At 40.2% G+C, this 16,787-nt stretch overlaps 1 protein-coding gene across 3 annotated transcripts in view; it reads left to right on the plus strand.

Moving 5' to 3' along the window:
• The window catches only part of WASHC4 (WASH complex subunit 4), an 86,456-nt gene that overhangs the window by 56,959 nt on the left and 12,710 nt on the right, over positions 1-16,787 (plus strand). For 2 of the 3 annotated variants that reach the window (XM_069099391.1, XM_069099392.1), the window contains exons 18-29: positions 266-412; positions 532-611; positions 1,857-1,962; positions 3,714-3,830; positions 4,663-4,831; positions 5,140-5,294; positions 6,571-6,645; positions 6,927-7,031; positions 9,349-9,483; positions 11,176-11,284; positions 14,049-14,115; positions 14,611-14,697. In XM_069099391.1, the coding sequence (XP_068955492.1) occupies positions 266-412; positions 532-611; positions 1,857-1,962; positions 3,714-3,830; positions 4,663-4,831; positions 5,140-5,294; positions 6,571-6,645; positions 6,927-7,031; positions 9,349-9,483; positions 11,176-11,284; positions 14,049-14,115; positions 14,611-14,697 (1,352 nt within the window). Of the gene's footprint in view, positions 1-265; positions 413-531; positions 612-1,856; positions 1,963-3,713; positions 3,831-4,662; positions 4,832-5,139; positions 5,295-6,570; positions 6,646-6,926; positions 7,032-9,348; positions 9,484-11,175; positions 11,285-12,195; positions 12,513-14,048; positions 14,116-14,610; positions 14,698-16,787 lie in introns of those variants that run through there. The other variant, XM_069099393.1, reaches the window with a different exon arrangement.

Consider the following 16,787-nt stretch of genomic DNA (forward strand, 5'->3'; position numbering starts at 1 on the left):
GGAATATGGCAGGATGAGGCTTGGGGCAAGGCCACTGGAGGGATACTTTCCTACTCCAGGATACTCTACCCATAAATAAATGCAATTTTAAAGTCAGTAAAATTATTCTTCAATTCAGCAAGTATTTATTAAAAAGAAGAAAGGAAAGTCAAGCATGGAAGACTGGTTCTGAATCTTGCATATTTGGGGTTTGGAAATGGTCACCTTGTTTTTTGCATCAGAAGTCAGACTTCTCTTTCCTTTTTTCCCTTCTTTTCTCATTAAGAAAAGAGTAATTTCAGATAAAAAGTACAGTGAGCAGCGCCTTGATGTCCTCTCTGCCCTCGTGTTGGCTGAGAACACTCTGAATGGGCCGAGCACCCGTCAGAGGCGCCTCATCCTTTCCTTGGCTCTGAGTGTGGGCACCCAGATGGTACGTTCTCTTTTCAGTCTGTTTCTGATTACAGTGCAGCTCTGCATTCTGAGCCAGCCTGGGAGATGATGATGATGATGAGCCAGTGTTTGGCCCCTTCTTTTTCTTTTCCCCAACAGAAAACATTTAAGGACGAAGAGCTACTCCCTCTCCAAGTAGTGATGAAAAAACTGGATCTAATTAGTGAACTCAGAGAAAGGTGAGCAGCCAATGTTCTGGGAATGGAAAATGAATCAAATTTATCTGATAAATAAAGGAAGACTTTTTTATAACTTTCCTAGCTCAGACCTTGGCAGAAATAGAGAATTACGTGTGTTTCACGAGCAGTTCTCTCCTTCCTTGTGACAGTGCATGAGGACCATGGATGTCTTTAGCTGATTTTCCCCATATTTATTTATTTATTTTTAAAGCAATTGGGGTTAAGTAACTTGCCCAAGGTTACATGGCCAGTTTTTTTTTTTTGTGTGGGTGTTAAGTATCTGAAGCCGGAACTGATCCCAGGTCCTCCCGACTCTGGGGCCGGCACTCTTACTCACTGCACCACCTAGCCGCCCCTTGATTTTCCCCATATTTAAAAATGAGGCATGGGGTGGCTGGCTGGGTAGCGCAGTGAATAGAGCCCCGGCCCTGGAGTCAGGAGGACCTAAGTTCAAATCTGACCTCAGACACTTAACATTTACTAGTCATGTGACTTTGGACAAGTCACTTAACCCCAATTGCCCTCCAAAAAGCAAAAAAATAAAAAAAAAAGAGGCTTTTTGTAACAAAAAATAAAAGATGTCACCTCAGATGTGGTTAACAGCATGACTCCTATTGTGTTCTCATAAATGTTGCTGTGTTATGTTTTTTTTAAGAGCTTCCCTGACTCCTGATAAATCAGGTTCATAACAGATTTGCACTTGATATTCATCTCTTATCTGTATTAAGGTGACAATCATGAATGCTTTCCATTTTGTAATGGAGGAAGTGAAATTGGGAAGTTCCTTTTGTAATTCCTTTTGTAATTGATGCCATTTACCTCCTATCACGAAATGAGACAATGAATTTGTGTATCCCTTTATTGTAGGAGGCTTAGTCATTTGTTGCTGTATAAAAAAAGCATTTGATGTGTATTAGAAATAGGTAACCTCCTGTCCCATTTTGGGGAAGATTTTGCATTCTGTCTTAGAGGTGGGCACTACAGCTGAGAATAAAGCATAAGTTACTAATTAGCATGACATTTCTTGTTAGCCTTTGTCCTTTGAAAGGCACTTGAACCCATTGCCAAATATCTCATAAAACAAAGGCTTATTGGCCAATGAGCATTTTACAAGGTGTTGCAGGGATGTGGTGTTGCTTTCTTTCCCAACCCAGTGATTTGGCATCTCAGAACCTCCTTCTTTTTATTGTTGTATCTTGAGTAGCTTCAGTTTCTTTGACCACTCATTACTGCTTTGCATTATAGAGTCCGAATGCAGTGTGACTGCTGTTTTCTGTACTGGCATCGAGCTGTTTTTCCAATTTATTTAGATGATGTGTATGAAAATGCTGTTGATGCAGCTAGATTACATGTAAGTAAAGAACCAAAAAAAGCCTCAATAAAATGGTCATCGATTTAGTTTTAACAAGCCACCATCACTGAAGAAGTAATCATTGATTGCTCTTACTAAGCCACTTGAAAAGTAGATTCCCATTAGTGCTTTGGACAGTATTCTGTTCTCTGTTCAGTTAAATAATAGTAGACGAAGCCTTAATGTTATTATTAGTCAAACTAGTTTTAATAATTCCCTCTTTTGGTCTTGTTTGTTTTATATTATTAGGAAGGGGTTATGGAAGAAGGTAGTGTAGTCACACTTGAGAAGTTACAAGTGGAGCATGGGAAAGAAATGGGAACCATTTTCAGTGGTCTGTAACTGGAGGAACAAGCCTGACTTGTTAAATTCTTGAGTGAGAGGAATGGATTATCGCTCAGAGATTCTATTCACAGCCTTGTTTTCTCTCAACTTTGCCTAAGTAGGGGGGTAGTGATAGTGTCTGTCAGCATGCCCTTCATGCCTATTGGGGGAAGGAGGAGAAGGGAGTTGAGTGGCACACAACCCAAAGCAGAGGACTCAGAGTGCTTATTGAATTGAGGAAAGATCCTTAGTTGAAACTAGGGAATGCACACAGCTCTTGAATACTCAGGAGCTGTGCAAGCGACTCCCACTGAAGCAGTGTGTGTGTAGTGGAAAGGGTGGGACACCTTGCTTTGAATCTTGCTTATGACACATGATACCTGTCCGCTGTAGGGAAGTCATCACCTTTCTGCATTTCAGTTTTCTCATCAGTAATAATACCTGTGCTACCTACCACACCAGGCTGTTGTATCAGATGAGATCAGGTGTGGAAGGCCCTTTGTAGTAGACCTTAGAGTGTGCCCTGTTGCACTGTCCTCGTTGTGGGAGCAGGTATGCTTTGACTCCAAAGCCAAGAATCCTTTTTGCAGTCAGGGCCTGAAAGAATGCTGACACATCCTAATTCTCACTAGTTTTGTCTGTTCCTCAAGCTTAATTATGTTTTTCTCTGGTTATTAATCTTTACTGATACTGAGCAGGTATTTTCAATGCTTTTTGACACCTTCCCTGTGCACTTTGCTCTCTGGAAATCAGTTGCCCAGATGTTGTGTTAGTTGGTTTTCCTTTGTTCCAAGGAAGATTCTATGGAGAAGAGGGTATTAGAAGGTTATTATGGTGTAAATAAACCAAAAGGTGCTAACATAAGTAAATGAAAATCAGCTGTTGAGTGAGGGGGGAAAAATTCCTCTTTTCTCCTTAAACATTCTAATTTTAGTTAATTTAATTTTTGTTTTGCATACAGTAGCCATTTAAAAATCATTTACTTGGGGTGGCTAGGTGGTGCAATTAATGAGCACTGGCCCTGGAGTCAGGAGGACCTGAGTTCAAATCCAGCCTCAGACACTTAACATTTACTAGCCATGTGACCTTGAGCAAGTCACTTAACCCCAATTGCCCTGCCCTCCTGTCTCCAAAAAGAAAAAAAAAATCATTTGCTCATGAAAAACACTATCTAGATCGGCTGTGTTTACTGTTGGAAGTCAGCTTGTTTGAAATTAATATTGGGGAAGAATCTGGGGTGGAAACTTTCTGGGTATTTGTATAGAGATTTGTAGAGCTGAGGGAGTTGTCAGGGGAAAATTGGGAGGAAAAGTCATCCTTTGTACTGAAGTGATGTCTTCTGAAATAAAATATGCACCATTTCCTGTTTTGTGATAGCTTTAGGTGTTTTGTATCTTATTCGTATAGTAACTTCTCTTTCTTCTTAGTACATGTTCAGTGCTCTACGGGACTGTGTACCTGCTATGGTGTGTGCAAGACATTTGGAGTCTTATGAAATCCTTCTGAATTGCTATGACAAGGAGATTATGGAAATTTTAAATGAGGTAACTGCATATTGTCTGAAAAACAAAATTGGTATTTGGAATGCAGTGTTTGGATGAATTTTTGGATCAAAGCAAGCTTTAAATAGTCTAAAATTACCAAATGAAAGTTTGAGGAAGCAGTGAAGATGTTTTCAATTAGTCTTTTTGTAGCTGTGCAATTCTCATATTGGGCTAGGAAACTCGTTAGAAAATCTAATCAAGCATACATTCTTTAGTGATTGTAGATGTATTTTGATTTTGAGTTTTTGGGGGCAAAATAAATTAGGGGATAAAATCTTTAGTTATAATAATATATATTGGAGGTAGCTTATTTAATATTTATTGGACTCACCATTCTGATTGGAGAAAGACTATGTGTGTGGCAGCAAAAATTTGATTGTTAACAGAATTGACACAGAATGCTAAGATTAACCTTTCTTCCCCTGCGGATTTTTCGCAGGCTATGGCTAAGGGCAGAGTAGTTGAACTTCCCTGCTTTTGTATGCTTAAAAAGCATTTAATCCTGTGTTGGCATCTTTGTTGCATACGCTTAAAATAATTTGTAAGGGTAATAATACAAAAAGTAACGGTACAAAGCAGTGTTGCAGAACTTACCTTGGTACTTTCTGGATAAAACCCTTAGTTGAAAGATTGGAGCAAAGTAATTCTCACTTTCCCAGTAAAATCCTTTGTTTTGTGGTATTGTAACTGATTCTCTCTGTCCTTTGTTTCCTTGCTAATCTGAACATCTCTGTATCATGACTCTCGAGCAAAGGAGGCCTGTTGGGGGGGGGAGCCAGTGGTAATGCTGTTGTGTGATTAAAGCAGTGTGTGCTAACATTCATCTGAGCAGCATCTGCTGGAGAAATTGTGCAGAGAGATCGAGAAGGACCTGCGTCTGTCTGTGCACACCCACCTCAAGCTGGATGACCGAAACCCATTCAGAGTCGGGATGAAAGACCTGGCCCTTTTCTTCTCTCTGAACCCTATTCGTTTCTTTGATCGCTACATTGACATCAGAGGTGTGTGTGGTCTGTGTTTCCTTCCTGGGTCCGTCCCAAGTCAGTCCCGTTTTCCCTCCCTGGGTCAGTTGGTTCACTTGGGGGCTTTTTTGTGCTTAGCTGCAAAGACCCTGGTGGAGACCCTTATTTCCACATTGATCTACTTACCTTGGAGTGGCTTCTTTTTTCTTTCTTTGGGTCTGCTTTCTAGCTCTTAGAATCTCATTAGAAAGGCCCAGAGCTCACTTTTACAGGCATGATGAGGTTTTCCCTTCCTGGCTTTCTCCTGGTGGACTCTGATGTTGGTTTTGTTTTTGTTTTTGATACAGCTTTTGTAACACATTATTTGGACAAGACTTTCTACAACCTAACAACGGTTGCTCTTCATGACTGGGCCACTTACAGTGAAATGAGAAATTTAGCAACTCAGCGTTATGGCTTGGTCATGACAGAGGCCCATCTCCCCAGTCAGACTTTGGAGCAGGTAGAGTATTTGAAAAGCAGACTGAGAATCTTTCTTTAGTGGCCCTCTTTTGTGTTTCATTTTTTGTGTGTTCATTTGCCTTGTAAACACCATCGTGCCTCACTTTAAGAAGACAATAGGTGGAAATCCAAACTTATGTCAGAAGAATTAGAGCATGATTATTTGCTTTATGAAAGGATTCTCCATAGATTCCCCTTATGCCAGCCTCCCCTACAATCTTTTCAAATTTGGCCTCAGACACTTACTAACTCTGTGACCCTGGGCAAGTCACGTAACCCCAGTTACCTCCAGAAAAAAAAAAAAAGATTTAACTATGTGTGCTTCTGGAGGAGCACATTGATTGCATGAGGGGAAGGAGCATTGAGAGCCCAGTGAGTATGTCACGGTTTCCCAGGGTCAGAGTAGAGTTCACCGGAATGTTGTACAGATGGTGGTATTTTGCTGGATATGTTAGGTTGATCATGGGGCCAGCAGTGCCCGGCCCTCCCCAAATTTACAAAGTAGCCAGGCTGGCTTACACAGTGGCTGTCCTTCTCAGGCACCCTCTTGTTCTTGCTAAGGTGAAGGCATGTGTAGGCGTCCAGGACCTTCCTCCCAGAGAACTTTCTCTCACGGTTTACTGACTCAGAGGAACCTTGTTTTGGCTGCGGCTTTTATGCTGCCATCTTTTGACCGTATCAGGTGCTGCAGGCTTTCTGCTAAGGAGAGTAGTGCTGTTGTGAGCCCCTGTCACAGGTAAAGCCCCTGGGACTGAGGAAAGTGGGGGACTGATAGCTAATGAAAAAGGAGGCTTTATACCCAGACACCACTTGACCCTCTTGAGGAATCTTTGGTGATCTGACCAGTTGTCTGTTGTGATTGAGGAAGCAAAAAGACTTTCAGTAGTCCCAGGGGCCCCTCTTCTGCTCGTTCCTCAGACCTCCCTAAGGCTCTGAGAAGAGGAATGTGGAAGGTGAGTCATAAATCTCTGCTTCTTTTAGGAACTCCTACCTACTGAGAGGTTAAGTCACACAGGCCTCCAGTCATATTATGGAGCTGACTGCTAGTTGTCTTTGTCTGAAGGATGTTTTGTATCCTTGTGGAGAGACCGCAGTACTGTTTCTTTAAGATTTTAAATGGTTGGTTAATGCTACATAACCAGAAGATCATGTTAGCTGGCTCATGATGGAGGCCCAACTTCTCTGTGTAGTTGAGGGCCTCTGATGGATTGAATTATGTGTAAGATTTATGACCTCAAGCCACTGATAATAGAATTTCTAAATGTATTGAATTTCAGGGTCTGGATGTTCTGGAAATCATGAGAAACATTCATGTATTTGTGTCCCGGTACCTCTACAACCTTAATAATCAGGTAAGTGGTGGCCAAGATTAAGGTGAAGAGTGATGTTTCAGAGATGCCGGGAGATGGCAGAGTCATTGTCCAGTATCTTCCTCTCTTTGGGGAAAGGCTGCCTTGTGTTAGGACTAACAGCACACTTACCTGGTACATAGTGGGGGCTCAGTATATGCTTGTTGTCTTACATGGTTTCATTGGAAAACCTTTAGCCCTAGATAACTTGTGGGGGGTGGTGGTAATTTTTTTATTCAAGGTGCTTTGCTTAATTGACTAAATATAAATCTGTTTACTTCTAGATATTCATTGAACGCACTAGCAACAACAAGCATTTGAATACAATTAACATCCGACACATTGCAAATTCAATTCGTACCCATGGGACAGGAATCATGAACACAACAGTAGGTACCTTTTACTTTTTTTCCTCTGGATCTGGGATTTTACTGGTGTAGTTTTGTTTTGAGAATATTTTCTTTCTGCTGCACAATGTAAAGGGATGCTTGGGAGATGGTATAGTGCCTAAGGAAGCTAATGGTTTTCAAGCATCCTCAAGTACTTTTAAGTGCATAAATTTTTAGCATATGCAAATAGTAAACTTTTTGCAACTTATCTTTACATAATCCATTTAATGTTTAGCCTTTTACAACTTTTACTGGGCAACTTAGCAGTTTAGGTGTTCTCTGTGCCCTTGAAAGTTACTATGATGGCAAAATATTCTTTAATTCAGACCTTTCACAAAATCTGACTGTTCTTTCCTGTACTTAATTTGAAATTTTCCTAGATATTAAGAATAGTTAATGTGGTTACTAGTAATTAGCTGTTGTAAAATTTAGATGTTTTGAGATCTTTCCATATCTCCTTATTAAAATTTCCAGGTAAGTACATAATATAATGAAAAGTCTTTTATAAAATTAAAACTTTTTTGAAGAATTTAAAGATCAACCTCACAGTGAAAGTTATTCATTCTATAGTAATTGTAATTCACCTTTTTTTTTTTTTTAATCCCTGCAACCTTATGATTGCTTAGAGGGAAGACTCTTTGTGAGATGTGACTAAAGGAGGGAGTGTGGGCTGGGAGGAGAGTTTCAGCACCTGAACTCTCCAAACTTCGTGCAAGCCATTACTTGCAAGGATTAAAATCAATCATAAAGACTGATAGATTACTTACTGTAGACCTAGGGGTAGGGAACTTGGGGGCCATTTGGTTATGCTAAAGAACATCATCTCTGACCTCACAGAGCTTATAGTAGTAGCCTTTTCTCCCTTAGGAATCTCATTTACTTCCTTATTGTCAGTTATATAATTATATAAATTATATACATATGTACACACATATTTTATATATACATATTATATATATTATATAAACATGCATTTTTTAAGAATAAATTTTTTGGAGATCTTTTGTTTTTACATCACCTATAATTTCCAGTGTTTCCCTCCTCCTCTTCTCCCAGAGAGCCAACCTAAGAGAATAAAAGAGAGTAAAGAAAGGCGAAGGAAAATTAACAATATACTGAAAATATCTAATGTTCTATTTAGTGTTCTCTACCCACAATCTCTCACTTCTGCAAAGAAGGTGAGGGGAAATGTCTTCACATATTTTTTTCTTTGAGGCCAAACTTTTTTATTATAATTTCTTTAAAAAACTTTTAAGTCAGCAAGCATTAATTTTTTTCCTTCCTGCCTCCTCCACCCTTAATGGAAAACCAAAAAACAGAACCGTAATTTGTTGATTATAATTTTACAGAATTCAGGGTTGGGGTTTTTTGTTTGGCTCTTTCCCTTTTCATTGGGGGAGAGAGAGACACAGAGAGAGAGAGAGAGAATATGTCTGTGTGTGTGTGTATGTATGTGTGTGTGGTGTATGTGTGTATGTGTGTATGTGTGTGTAGCTGTCCTGGTTCTGCTTATTTTGCCTGGCATCAGTTCATGTAAGTCTTTCTGTTCTCTCTAATCATCACATTCTTTGTACACTACAATTTGTCACTCCCCAATCAAGGAGCACCAATTTCCATTTCTTTTTTTTTTTTTTTCGGTGAGGGCAGTTGGGGTTAAGTAACTTGCCCAAGGTCACATGGCTAGTTTTTTGTGTTAAGTGTCTGAGGCTGGATCTGAACCCAGGTCCTCCTGATTCCAGGACCGATGCTCTATTCACTGCACCACCTAGCTGCCCCGAGTTTCTATTTCTTTACTGCTATAGAAAGGTCTACTTAAATATTTTTGTTTGATGGGGCCTTTGTTTTTCTACCTACAGGTTTTATTTGATTTGTTTTTTGGCTTTGATTTTCTCTTCTGACCTCAGTTACTTCAAACTCAGTAGATCTAAAATCCAATGAGTCATCTTTTAATCTTTTTTTATTGTTGTTATTCTAAGCTACACAAACATCAGCATATTTGAGAATTTCTATATATGGAGAAGAACAGAAACAGAAGGTTGTACATGAAACCACACTTACTTTTTTTAAAAGAATTATGATAAATTCAGGATTTTAGTTTCAAAGCTGTCCTGTTTTATCTACTTCTGAACCCCTTTTTATTCTGTGCATTTAAAAAATGCTTCAGTGACCCTCTTTCCTTTCTCTTCTTTCTCATCAGTATCATTAGTACTCCCCATTCGATGACCTTTTTGTAATTATGACTGTTAGCGTTAGTTCAAAAACCCATACTTTTGTACTATATCCTGCTTTCTAATTTTGAATTTTAACTTTTTAACAGGTTAATTTCACCTATCAATTTTTGAGAAAGAAGTTCTATATATTTAGCCAGTTTATGTATGATGAGCATATCAAGTCCAGATTGATCAAAGATATCCGGTTTTTCAGGGAAGTCAAGGACCAAAATGATCATAAGGTATATTTGTATATATTTACTATTTTTAGATGGTTTGATTGAGTTTCAGAAGCCTGGACTGGTTTAATGGGTGCAAGCTTGACTTTGTACTTGGACAAGGTATGGGCTGATTATCCTGCCTCTGCTGCATCCTGGCTGTTGGGCCATGACTCACAGAGGAGGGCATTTACATACTGAGTTCCCCACCCTCATGATGTCACAGGCGTGGACCAACAGATTTACTTGAAAGCACTGCCCTTCTAGGCACAGGGGCCAGTTTATAAAGGTCTGTGGGAAATGCCATTTTCTAATGATGCTCTGCATCCTTTTTGGTGATTATTGCAACAGAGCAATAAACCAGAATAGATAGGGAATGTGTGTTAGAAGATTGCATTATCAAATATGAAATTACACCAGTTACGCCAGCACTTACTTTAATTTCTTTTTTTGTGTGTTTTTTTCTTTTTGAAGGGAGGAGGGAGGGCAATTGGGGTTAAGTGACTTGCCCAAGGTCACACGGCTAGTAAGTGTTAAGTGTCTGAGGCCGGATTTGAACTCAGAGCCTCCTGCCTCCAGGGCCCATGCTCTATTCACTGTGCCACCTAGCCCCCCCCAACCAGCGCTTACTTTAAAGAAGAATACTGTACCTTAAGGGGGGTCATCGAAGCTTATGTGGTCGAGTTTTCTCTTTTTGTAAAGGAAAAATAATTTTTATTTGTTATTCCAAAATTAATTTATCCCCCATCTCCTTAACTTGGTGTATTGGAAAAGCCCATTGCCTTCTTGGCAGTATATAATCCAGAGGCCAGTGACTTGGGGATGCATGCCCTTGGTGAGCCTCTGTCGTCCCGGAACAATTCCATTCTGCCTGGCCTTTTAGGATGAGGGAGCAGGTGTCCTCCAGAGGGAGCCCTTGGGCAGGCTGTTCAGATGTCTGGGTCTAGTCATGATGAGCACATGATCAAGAGGAGTATATTTATCAGAGAAAAGTAAGGTCGTTGTTAACATCAGACGTTTGTCATTTCCCCTTCAAAAAATATTTCAGCTGTTTATTATAAAAGCACAAAGGATTGAAGCATTTATTTATTTATTTGGAGGTAGTTGGGGTGAAGTGACTTGCCCAGAGCCACACAGCTAGTAAGTGTCTGAGGCTGGATTTGAACTCCAGTCTTCCTGACTCCATGACTGATGCTATATCTACTTCACCACCTCGCTGCCCTGGAACTGAAGTGTCTAAAACCCCTCTGTCTCCAGCCTGACCTTGCAGGCCATTCTTGTACTGCTTACCATCCCACGCTTGGTCTTCCAGCCCACCTGGCAGATTCAGTCCTCCCTCCCTCTGGGACACCCTTATTTCTCACGTATCGTTCCCTTCAAAGGAGCCTTTCTGGAGCCCCTCCTCATCGTGTGTTTGTGTTCCGGGTCCCTAGTACAGGGCCTGGACATAGATGTTTAATGAATGTTTTTATTAATTGTAAGCTCCCTGAGGGCAGGGCCTGTCTTTTGCCTCTTTTTGTATCCCTAGTGCTTAGCTCAGTTCCTGGCACATAGTAGGTACTTAATAAGTGATTGATTGCTGGCTGGATCGATAAATCCTTTAAACAAATTAGAACATAGAATGGGATTAATATGATAATCTTGAGGTTATATTGGCATTAAGGATAAATACTTCTTTGTTCTTCTGAAGGTACTCCTAAAACTCTTTTTCTCTAGTATCCTTTTGATAGAGCAGAAAAATTCAATAGAGGCATCAGAAAACTTGGAATCACACCCGATGGCCAGAGTTATCTTGATCAGTTTAGACAGCTCATCAGCCAAATAGGTAAGAAAAATTATTGTGAAATTAGAATTCATCATTCTTATGGGAATCCTATCTTATGGAGCCCATCTTAATATAGGACAGCTTATGATGTCCCGGTGAGAACTCTTTATTCTTTTGAGATAAATTTCCTCTGAACACACTAGAAAGGTTTCGTGATTGGACAGTCATTTGATAGACTAATGAGTCTTAAATGGAATGTTTATTATGTGTATGTAAACAAGTTTATGTTCATGGATATATATTGGTCTACATGCATTTATAAAAACCCTAACCAGTCAGGTACTCTGCTGTGTTTATAAATTTATACACACACACACACACATACATATACATACATATACAGAGATAGAGACACACTATATACATACATATACATACACTGTCACACACACACACACACAAACACACCCCTGTGGTCTAGTGTATCAGTTCTCTAAGTGTGGTCTCTGGACCTCTAGAAGTCCCCATTACCTTTTCAGGGGTGTCCTCAAGGTCAGAGCTTTTCAATACTGAGACATTATTCGCCTATTCAAGTACTCCATCCTTTCCCAATCACATATTTGTGTGAGGCTGGATTTTCTCCATTGGGCACATCAACCAAAACAACATATGTCAGCAGATTGAGTTTACAAGCAGAGGTGGGAATCCGCTGTCTTTTTCTAAACCAGACTTGGAGAGATTTTTAAAAATTATAAAAACTTTTCTATTCTTCCAACTAAATTTTCTTATTTTGGGAAATATACCTGTTTTTTCATAAAAATATGTTATTTATGTTAACATGTAATAGATTTATTATTGTTATTTTAAATAAATTAAATATTTTGAAAATTTTTCAGTTTTAATTTTTAACCCAATAAATTGATAGTTGACATTTGATAGATAATTAATATTTTCTAATCCATTATTGATAGAGCCAGCTGATACAAACCAAAGCCCTTTGGGATCCTCAGTGCTTTTTGAGAGAGTAAAAGGGTCCTCAAGCCTCTGGTTCAGTGGATAGAAGGCTGGCCTGGAGTCAGGACAACCTTGGGACATGCACACATGTGGCCATGTGATTGGGCAAGGTACTTCACCTCCCCATGCCTTAGGCAGGTCTGAGACTATAAGTGATAATTCCTGGGATGCCTGCTCAGAAAAAACAGCTTCACTGGGAACTTGCCTGGACTGGTGAGATCACAGGTACAGACCAAAGAGAATAGAAAAAAAAAAAAGAGTGTGTCCCAAAAGTCTTAGTGCAAAAGACTTTTGGGACAACTCATATCACCTTATGTATACACGTTTGTACATACATCAGCATAAAGTTTTAAGAGATTAAAATGTGTCAGTAGATGCAACAAAAAATTAGATATTAAATTTTCTTGTTAACTTTCTTGTATCATATCTCTCACCCTTGCTTATATGTTGTTTAAATGCCAGGCTTCTCTTTACAGATACTATAAGCGCTTTGGAGAAGGTGACTAAGCCTTTGACTTTAATGCCCCCTCCCCGAGTCTGCTGGGCATAGAGTAGATGCCCTCACAGTCTGGTTGGACTGAATTTTGAAAAGTAACATGTGCTTTAGAGATTACACATTCTGGAATATGGTCATTGTAGACCAGTTTCACTTCTGTAATTAAAATTATTTCACCTTAGCCAGCCATTAAGATACTAATATGTCAGACTAGCAGGACTTTAGAATTTTTGCCTTTAGGGGCGGCCAGGTGGCTCAGCGAGTAAGAGCACCGGCCCCAGTGTCGGGATGATCTGGGGATCAAATCCGGGCTCAGATACTTAGCACCACAACCAGAAATAACTGGCCGTGTAACCTTGAGCAAGTTACTTAACCCCAATTGCTTTTAAAAAAAAGAATTTTTGCCTTTGTGAATTTTCCATTTGTATGCTATTTAAATAAGATAAGCTGTTGTTATACAATCACAGTTGTGTTTTGAGGCCTTCTGTATGCCATGAGGTGGCAGTCTTCACATTTTATCCTCTGCATGAACAATTCTCCACATCTTTGATGGTGAATTTAGGGTGATAAAGCTCTGAATAGGCTTTCATAGCTGGCTGAATATAAGTTCATAGAGTGTAGAGCGAGAAGGGCCTTTAGAGGTCATCTCATGCTCTCTCCCTCCTTCTGCTCCCTTGTTTTACAGATAAAGTCTTCAGTGCTGAGGGATTGAATTGAATGACCCACCAAGGTCATGCAGGTAGAAAGCAGCAGAGAGAGCGGTGAGAACCCTGGCTGTCAGCTCCCATGTTCTTTCTGTTACCTTCCATAGGTGCCATGTGAACTTTGGATCACTTCTGGCTCCAAGGGTAGAAAGGAATAGGGAAGTGACTGACATAAATGGATGTACCATCTGCCCTGTCTCCCTATTCACACACACACACCCATACTCACATATACACACACACATTCACACCCATGCTCACATCAACACATTCATACCCATACTCACACACACTCATACATTCATACCCACACACACTCATACATTCACATCCACACTCACACACACACTCATACATTCACACCCACACTCACACAGAGTTCTTTGTGCTCTGCATTTTTATCCTTCAATTGGTCAAATGAAAGCCTGGCAGATTTTGCTTAATTGGGACTCTCAGAGGATGGAAGTGCTTCCGTTCATATTATATCGTAACTGAATGACTGCAGACTTCGTTTGTGAGCATCTTGTGGCCACACTCTGATCTCTGGGCGTGGTGAGACCCTGATGTCACTCTGTCTGATTGACTCCTTTACTCCTTTGTCATTTTGAAGGGAATGCGATGGGCTATGTGCGAATGATCCGGTCGGGTGGGCTCCACTGCAGCAGCAATGCCATCAGGTAGGGCAGACATCCTCAGTCTTGTCACTCGATGCACATTTACCCTTTTTAAACATTTGTGCCATTTGGATCACATCTTTTGGAGCAAATCCTGCAGGAGAGGATTCTTCCTCCTCCTCTAATCAGACTCTTTGGTGGGCAACAGAGGACCTTCTTCAGAGTGGGGGATGTTGGGGCTTCCTCTGTTACACGTGAAGTCTTCATCTCTGAACAGCTTTTCCTTTTCCTCTCAATTGCTATTCATCTAATTTTACAATGTAGTATGTAGCATGCAGGTTGCTCTCGCATGATCTTTTGATCATTGGGATCAGTTTGTTTCTCTCACTCCCAGACCCAGTTTTACGCTGGGTGAAGCTGTGCTGACATCTGTAAGTCAAATGCCTGGTGACTGTAGTTTAAATGAGTCACTGTATTTTAATTTTTAGTTGAATTACACTGTCTCTGTAAAGTGACTACATTACCAATTTTAATGACATCCTACACAATTTACTATAGGTTTGTTCCTGATCTTGAAGACATTGTCAATTTTGAAGAGCTAGTTAAAGAAGAAGGGCTCTCAGAAGAAACTCTCAAAGCAGCAAGGTAATGTTTTATTTGGGGATTACAAAAAGTACTTGGGGTCAAGCTTGATCTAACAGCAAAAAGGGAACTAGAAAGTCATCCTTGAAAATGAAATTTAAGACAATTTTCTGCACCATGATACTTGTTCAGAAATGTTGATTTTGAGTAATTCTTTACTAACAAAAACCTAAATGAAATTAAAGGTCATGTTTCTTAGTGAACCTACCAGACAGCGGGCTTTAGTATTTGGTTTTGAAGGAAACCTTCTGGGAAATTATTACTTTTTCTCTTTGTGCTTCCCATTGGAACTTGGGGCTAGAACTGATTTTTCTGATATGACTTTAGTTAATATTAAAGAGAGGTAAAGGGGATTGGAAATGCTTAATGGAGAGATTAGAACTGTTTGTTGTTGCACTTTTTGGAGTCACATTATAACTTTGTCAAAGCAAATTAAATATATTTCGGGCAGAAATGTTGGCAGCATGGAGTGCCCTTCTTCCATCTGGTGGTAATTTACACTCTTATAGAACAGAGGTCAAGCATACAGGTGTTTGAAATCTATCTGTTGTCTCCAAAGGATATTATATTGGGGGGGGGGGAAGGGAATGGTTCTTGGCAGGTCTGGCTGCCTTAGTGAAAGAGAGGTCAAGGTACCTTGCATGGTGATTGCCTTAGTGATAACTTGAAATAAGCTGCCCCTTCCCATAGAACTTAACACCAGGATAGACTGATAACCAGCATACCCTTTGTAAATAGTCCCTGGTTGGGGGAGAGGTGCATGAGTCTGACCCACAGTAGAGCTAAATCTTGTGATGTCTCGGTGCGCTCTGTGACAGACTTTTAGTGCGCTCACCTGCTAGTTTACAAAGAGGAGCTTTGCAGAGGACCTTGTCATGTCCTAGTAAGTCTGTCTTTGAGAGGTCATGGGAAAGAATGAGGGTGAGATTATACAGTTGATATTATTGTATAAAGAGAGAGCAGAGGAAGCATCTCTCTTCTCACTCTCTACGAGCTCAGAGTGGGAAAGGATGTAGAGGCTGGGCACAACAGCACAGGCCTCTGCCCTTTACATGGCCATCTTTTGTATGTCAACTTGTGAGAATGAGCTGATGGACAGTCGTTACTTCTCTTTGGTTCATTGTCAGGTAAATGGGTTCTTAGCATTTTTGCTCTTGTGTTTTGCTTTAAGTTGAGTCACAAAGAATTACCTGAACTGTTTTAAAAGCTGTGGTTGAGGCCCCCATCCTACCATATTGGTCCACTAGCCCCATCTTGTTTGAGTCTTTATGATAATGGGTTGGAAAACGCTAACTTTTGTTTTCTTATATATTGCCGTGGAAATAAACCCTGTAGGAATACATGTGGATTCTTATCCACAAACAGTGCATTGACTCACTAAAAATAGGAAGGAGGATGATGTTTTAAGGGTAGACTAAAAAAAAGCATGTTTCTTTGGTATGAGAATGTTAGAGAAAGTATAGCCAGTAAAAGATTAGCCTCCTCCCCAGCTTGGTGTTCTCTGTTACTTGTTTAAGTATGGGAAAGACTTTACATTCCTTAAGAGAAAGTAAGTTGACATCTGAAGGTCTCCCAAGTCTCTATTTCAGTTTTTAGGGAGGTGCTGTATTTGCTTAGGATTCCCTTTGACCTTGTTTTCCATCCCTTTTCCAAACTCCATATGGTGTCTTATGACCGTACTGTGGTCACTACGTTGTCTTCTCTGCACATCTGGAATCACAGCAGTATTTTTGTAGCATCTCTTGTCCAGCTGGCCTCAAAGCCTCAATATCAGTGGCCTGCTGGTTGCCTCAGTGTGCTGTGTTTTTTAAAGAAAATGGGGAATGGCTTACAATGTGTGCCTCAACATGATTTTCTCAAGTTTCATATGTCAGTGTTAGGGCAGTAGCTCTGGAACTGAAATGGACTTAGAGTCCAGCCTCTTCATTTTGCAGATGAGGAAACTGAGTTCCCAAGAGGGGAATGCCTTTCTGAGGTCACCCAGGCTATAAGGGGAAGAACCAGGCTCTGACTTAGCAGCTTTCAAATATTCTAATCTAAGGGCAGTTAATGTGGGAGGACAAGGACACTTGTTTGGTGTGGCCCAGAGGGCA

The sequence above is a fragment of the Petaurus breviceps genome, unplaced genomic scaffold, assembly GCF_028583685.1.
Source record: "Petaurus breviceps papuanus isolate PSGF00001 unplaced genomic scaffold, PetGlider_PUasm1.0 379, whole genome shotgun sequence".
Taxonomy (NCBI): domain Eukaryota; kingdom Metazoa; phylum Chordata; class Mammalia; order Diprotodontia; family Petauridae; genus Petaurus; species Petaurus breviceps.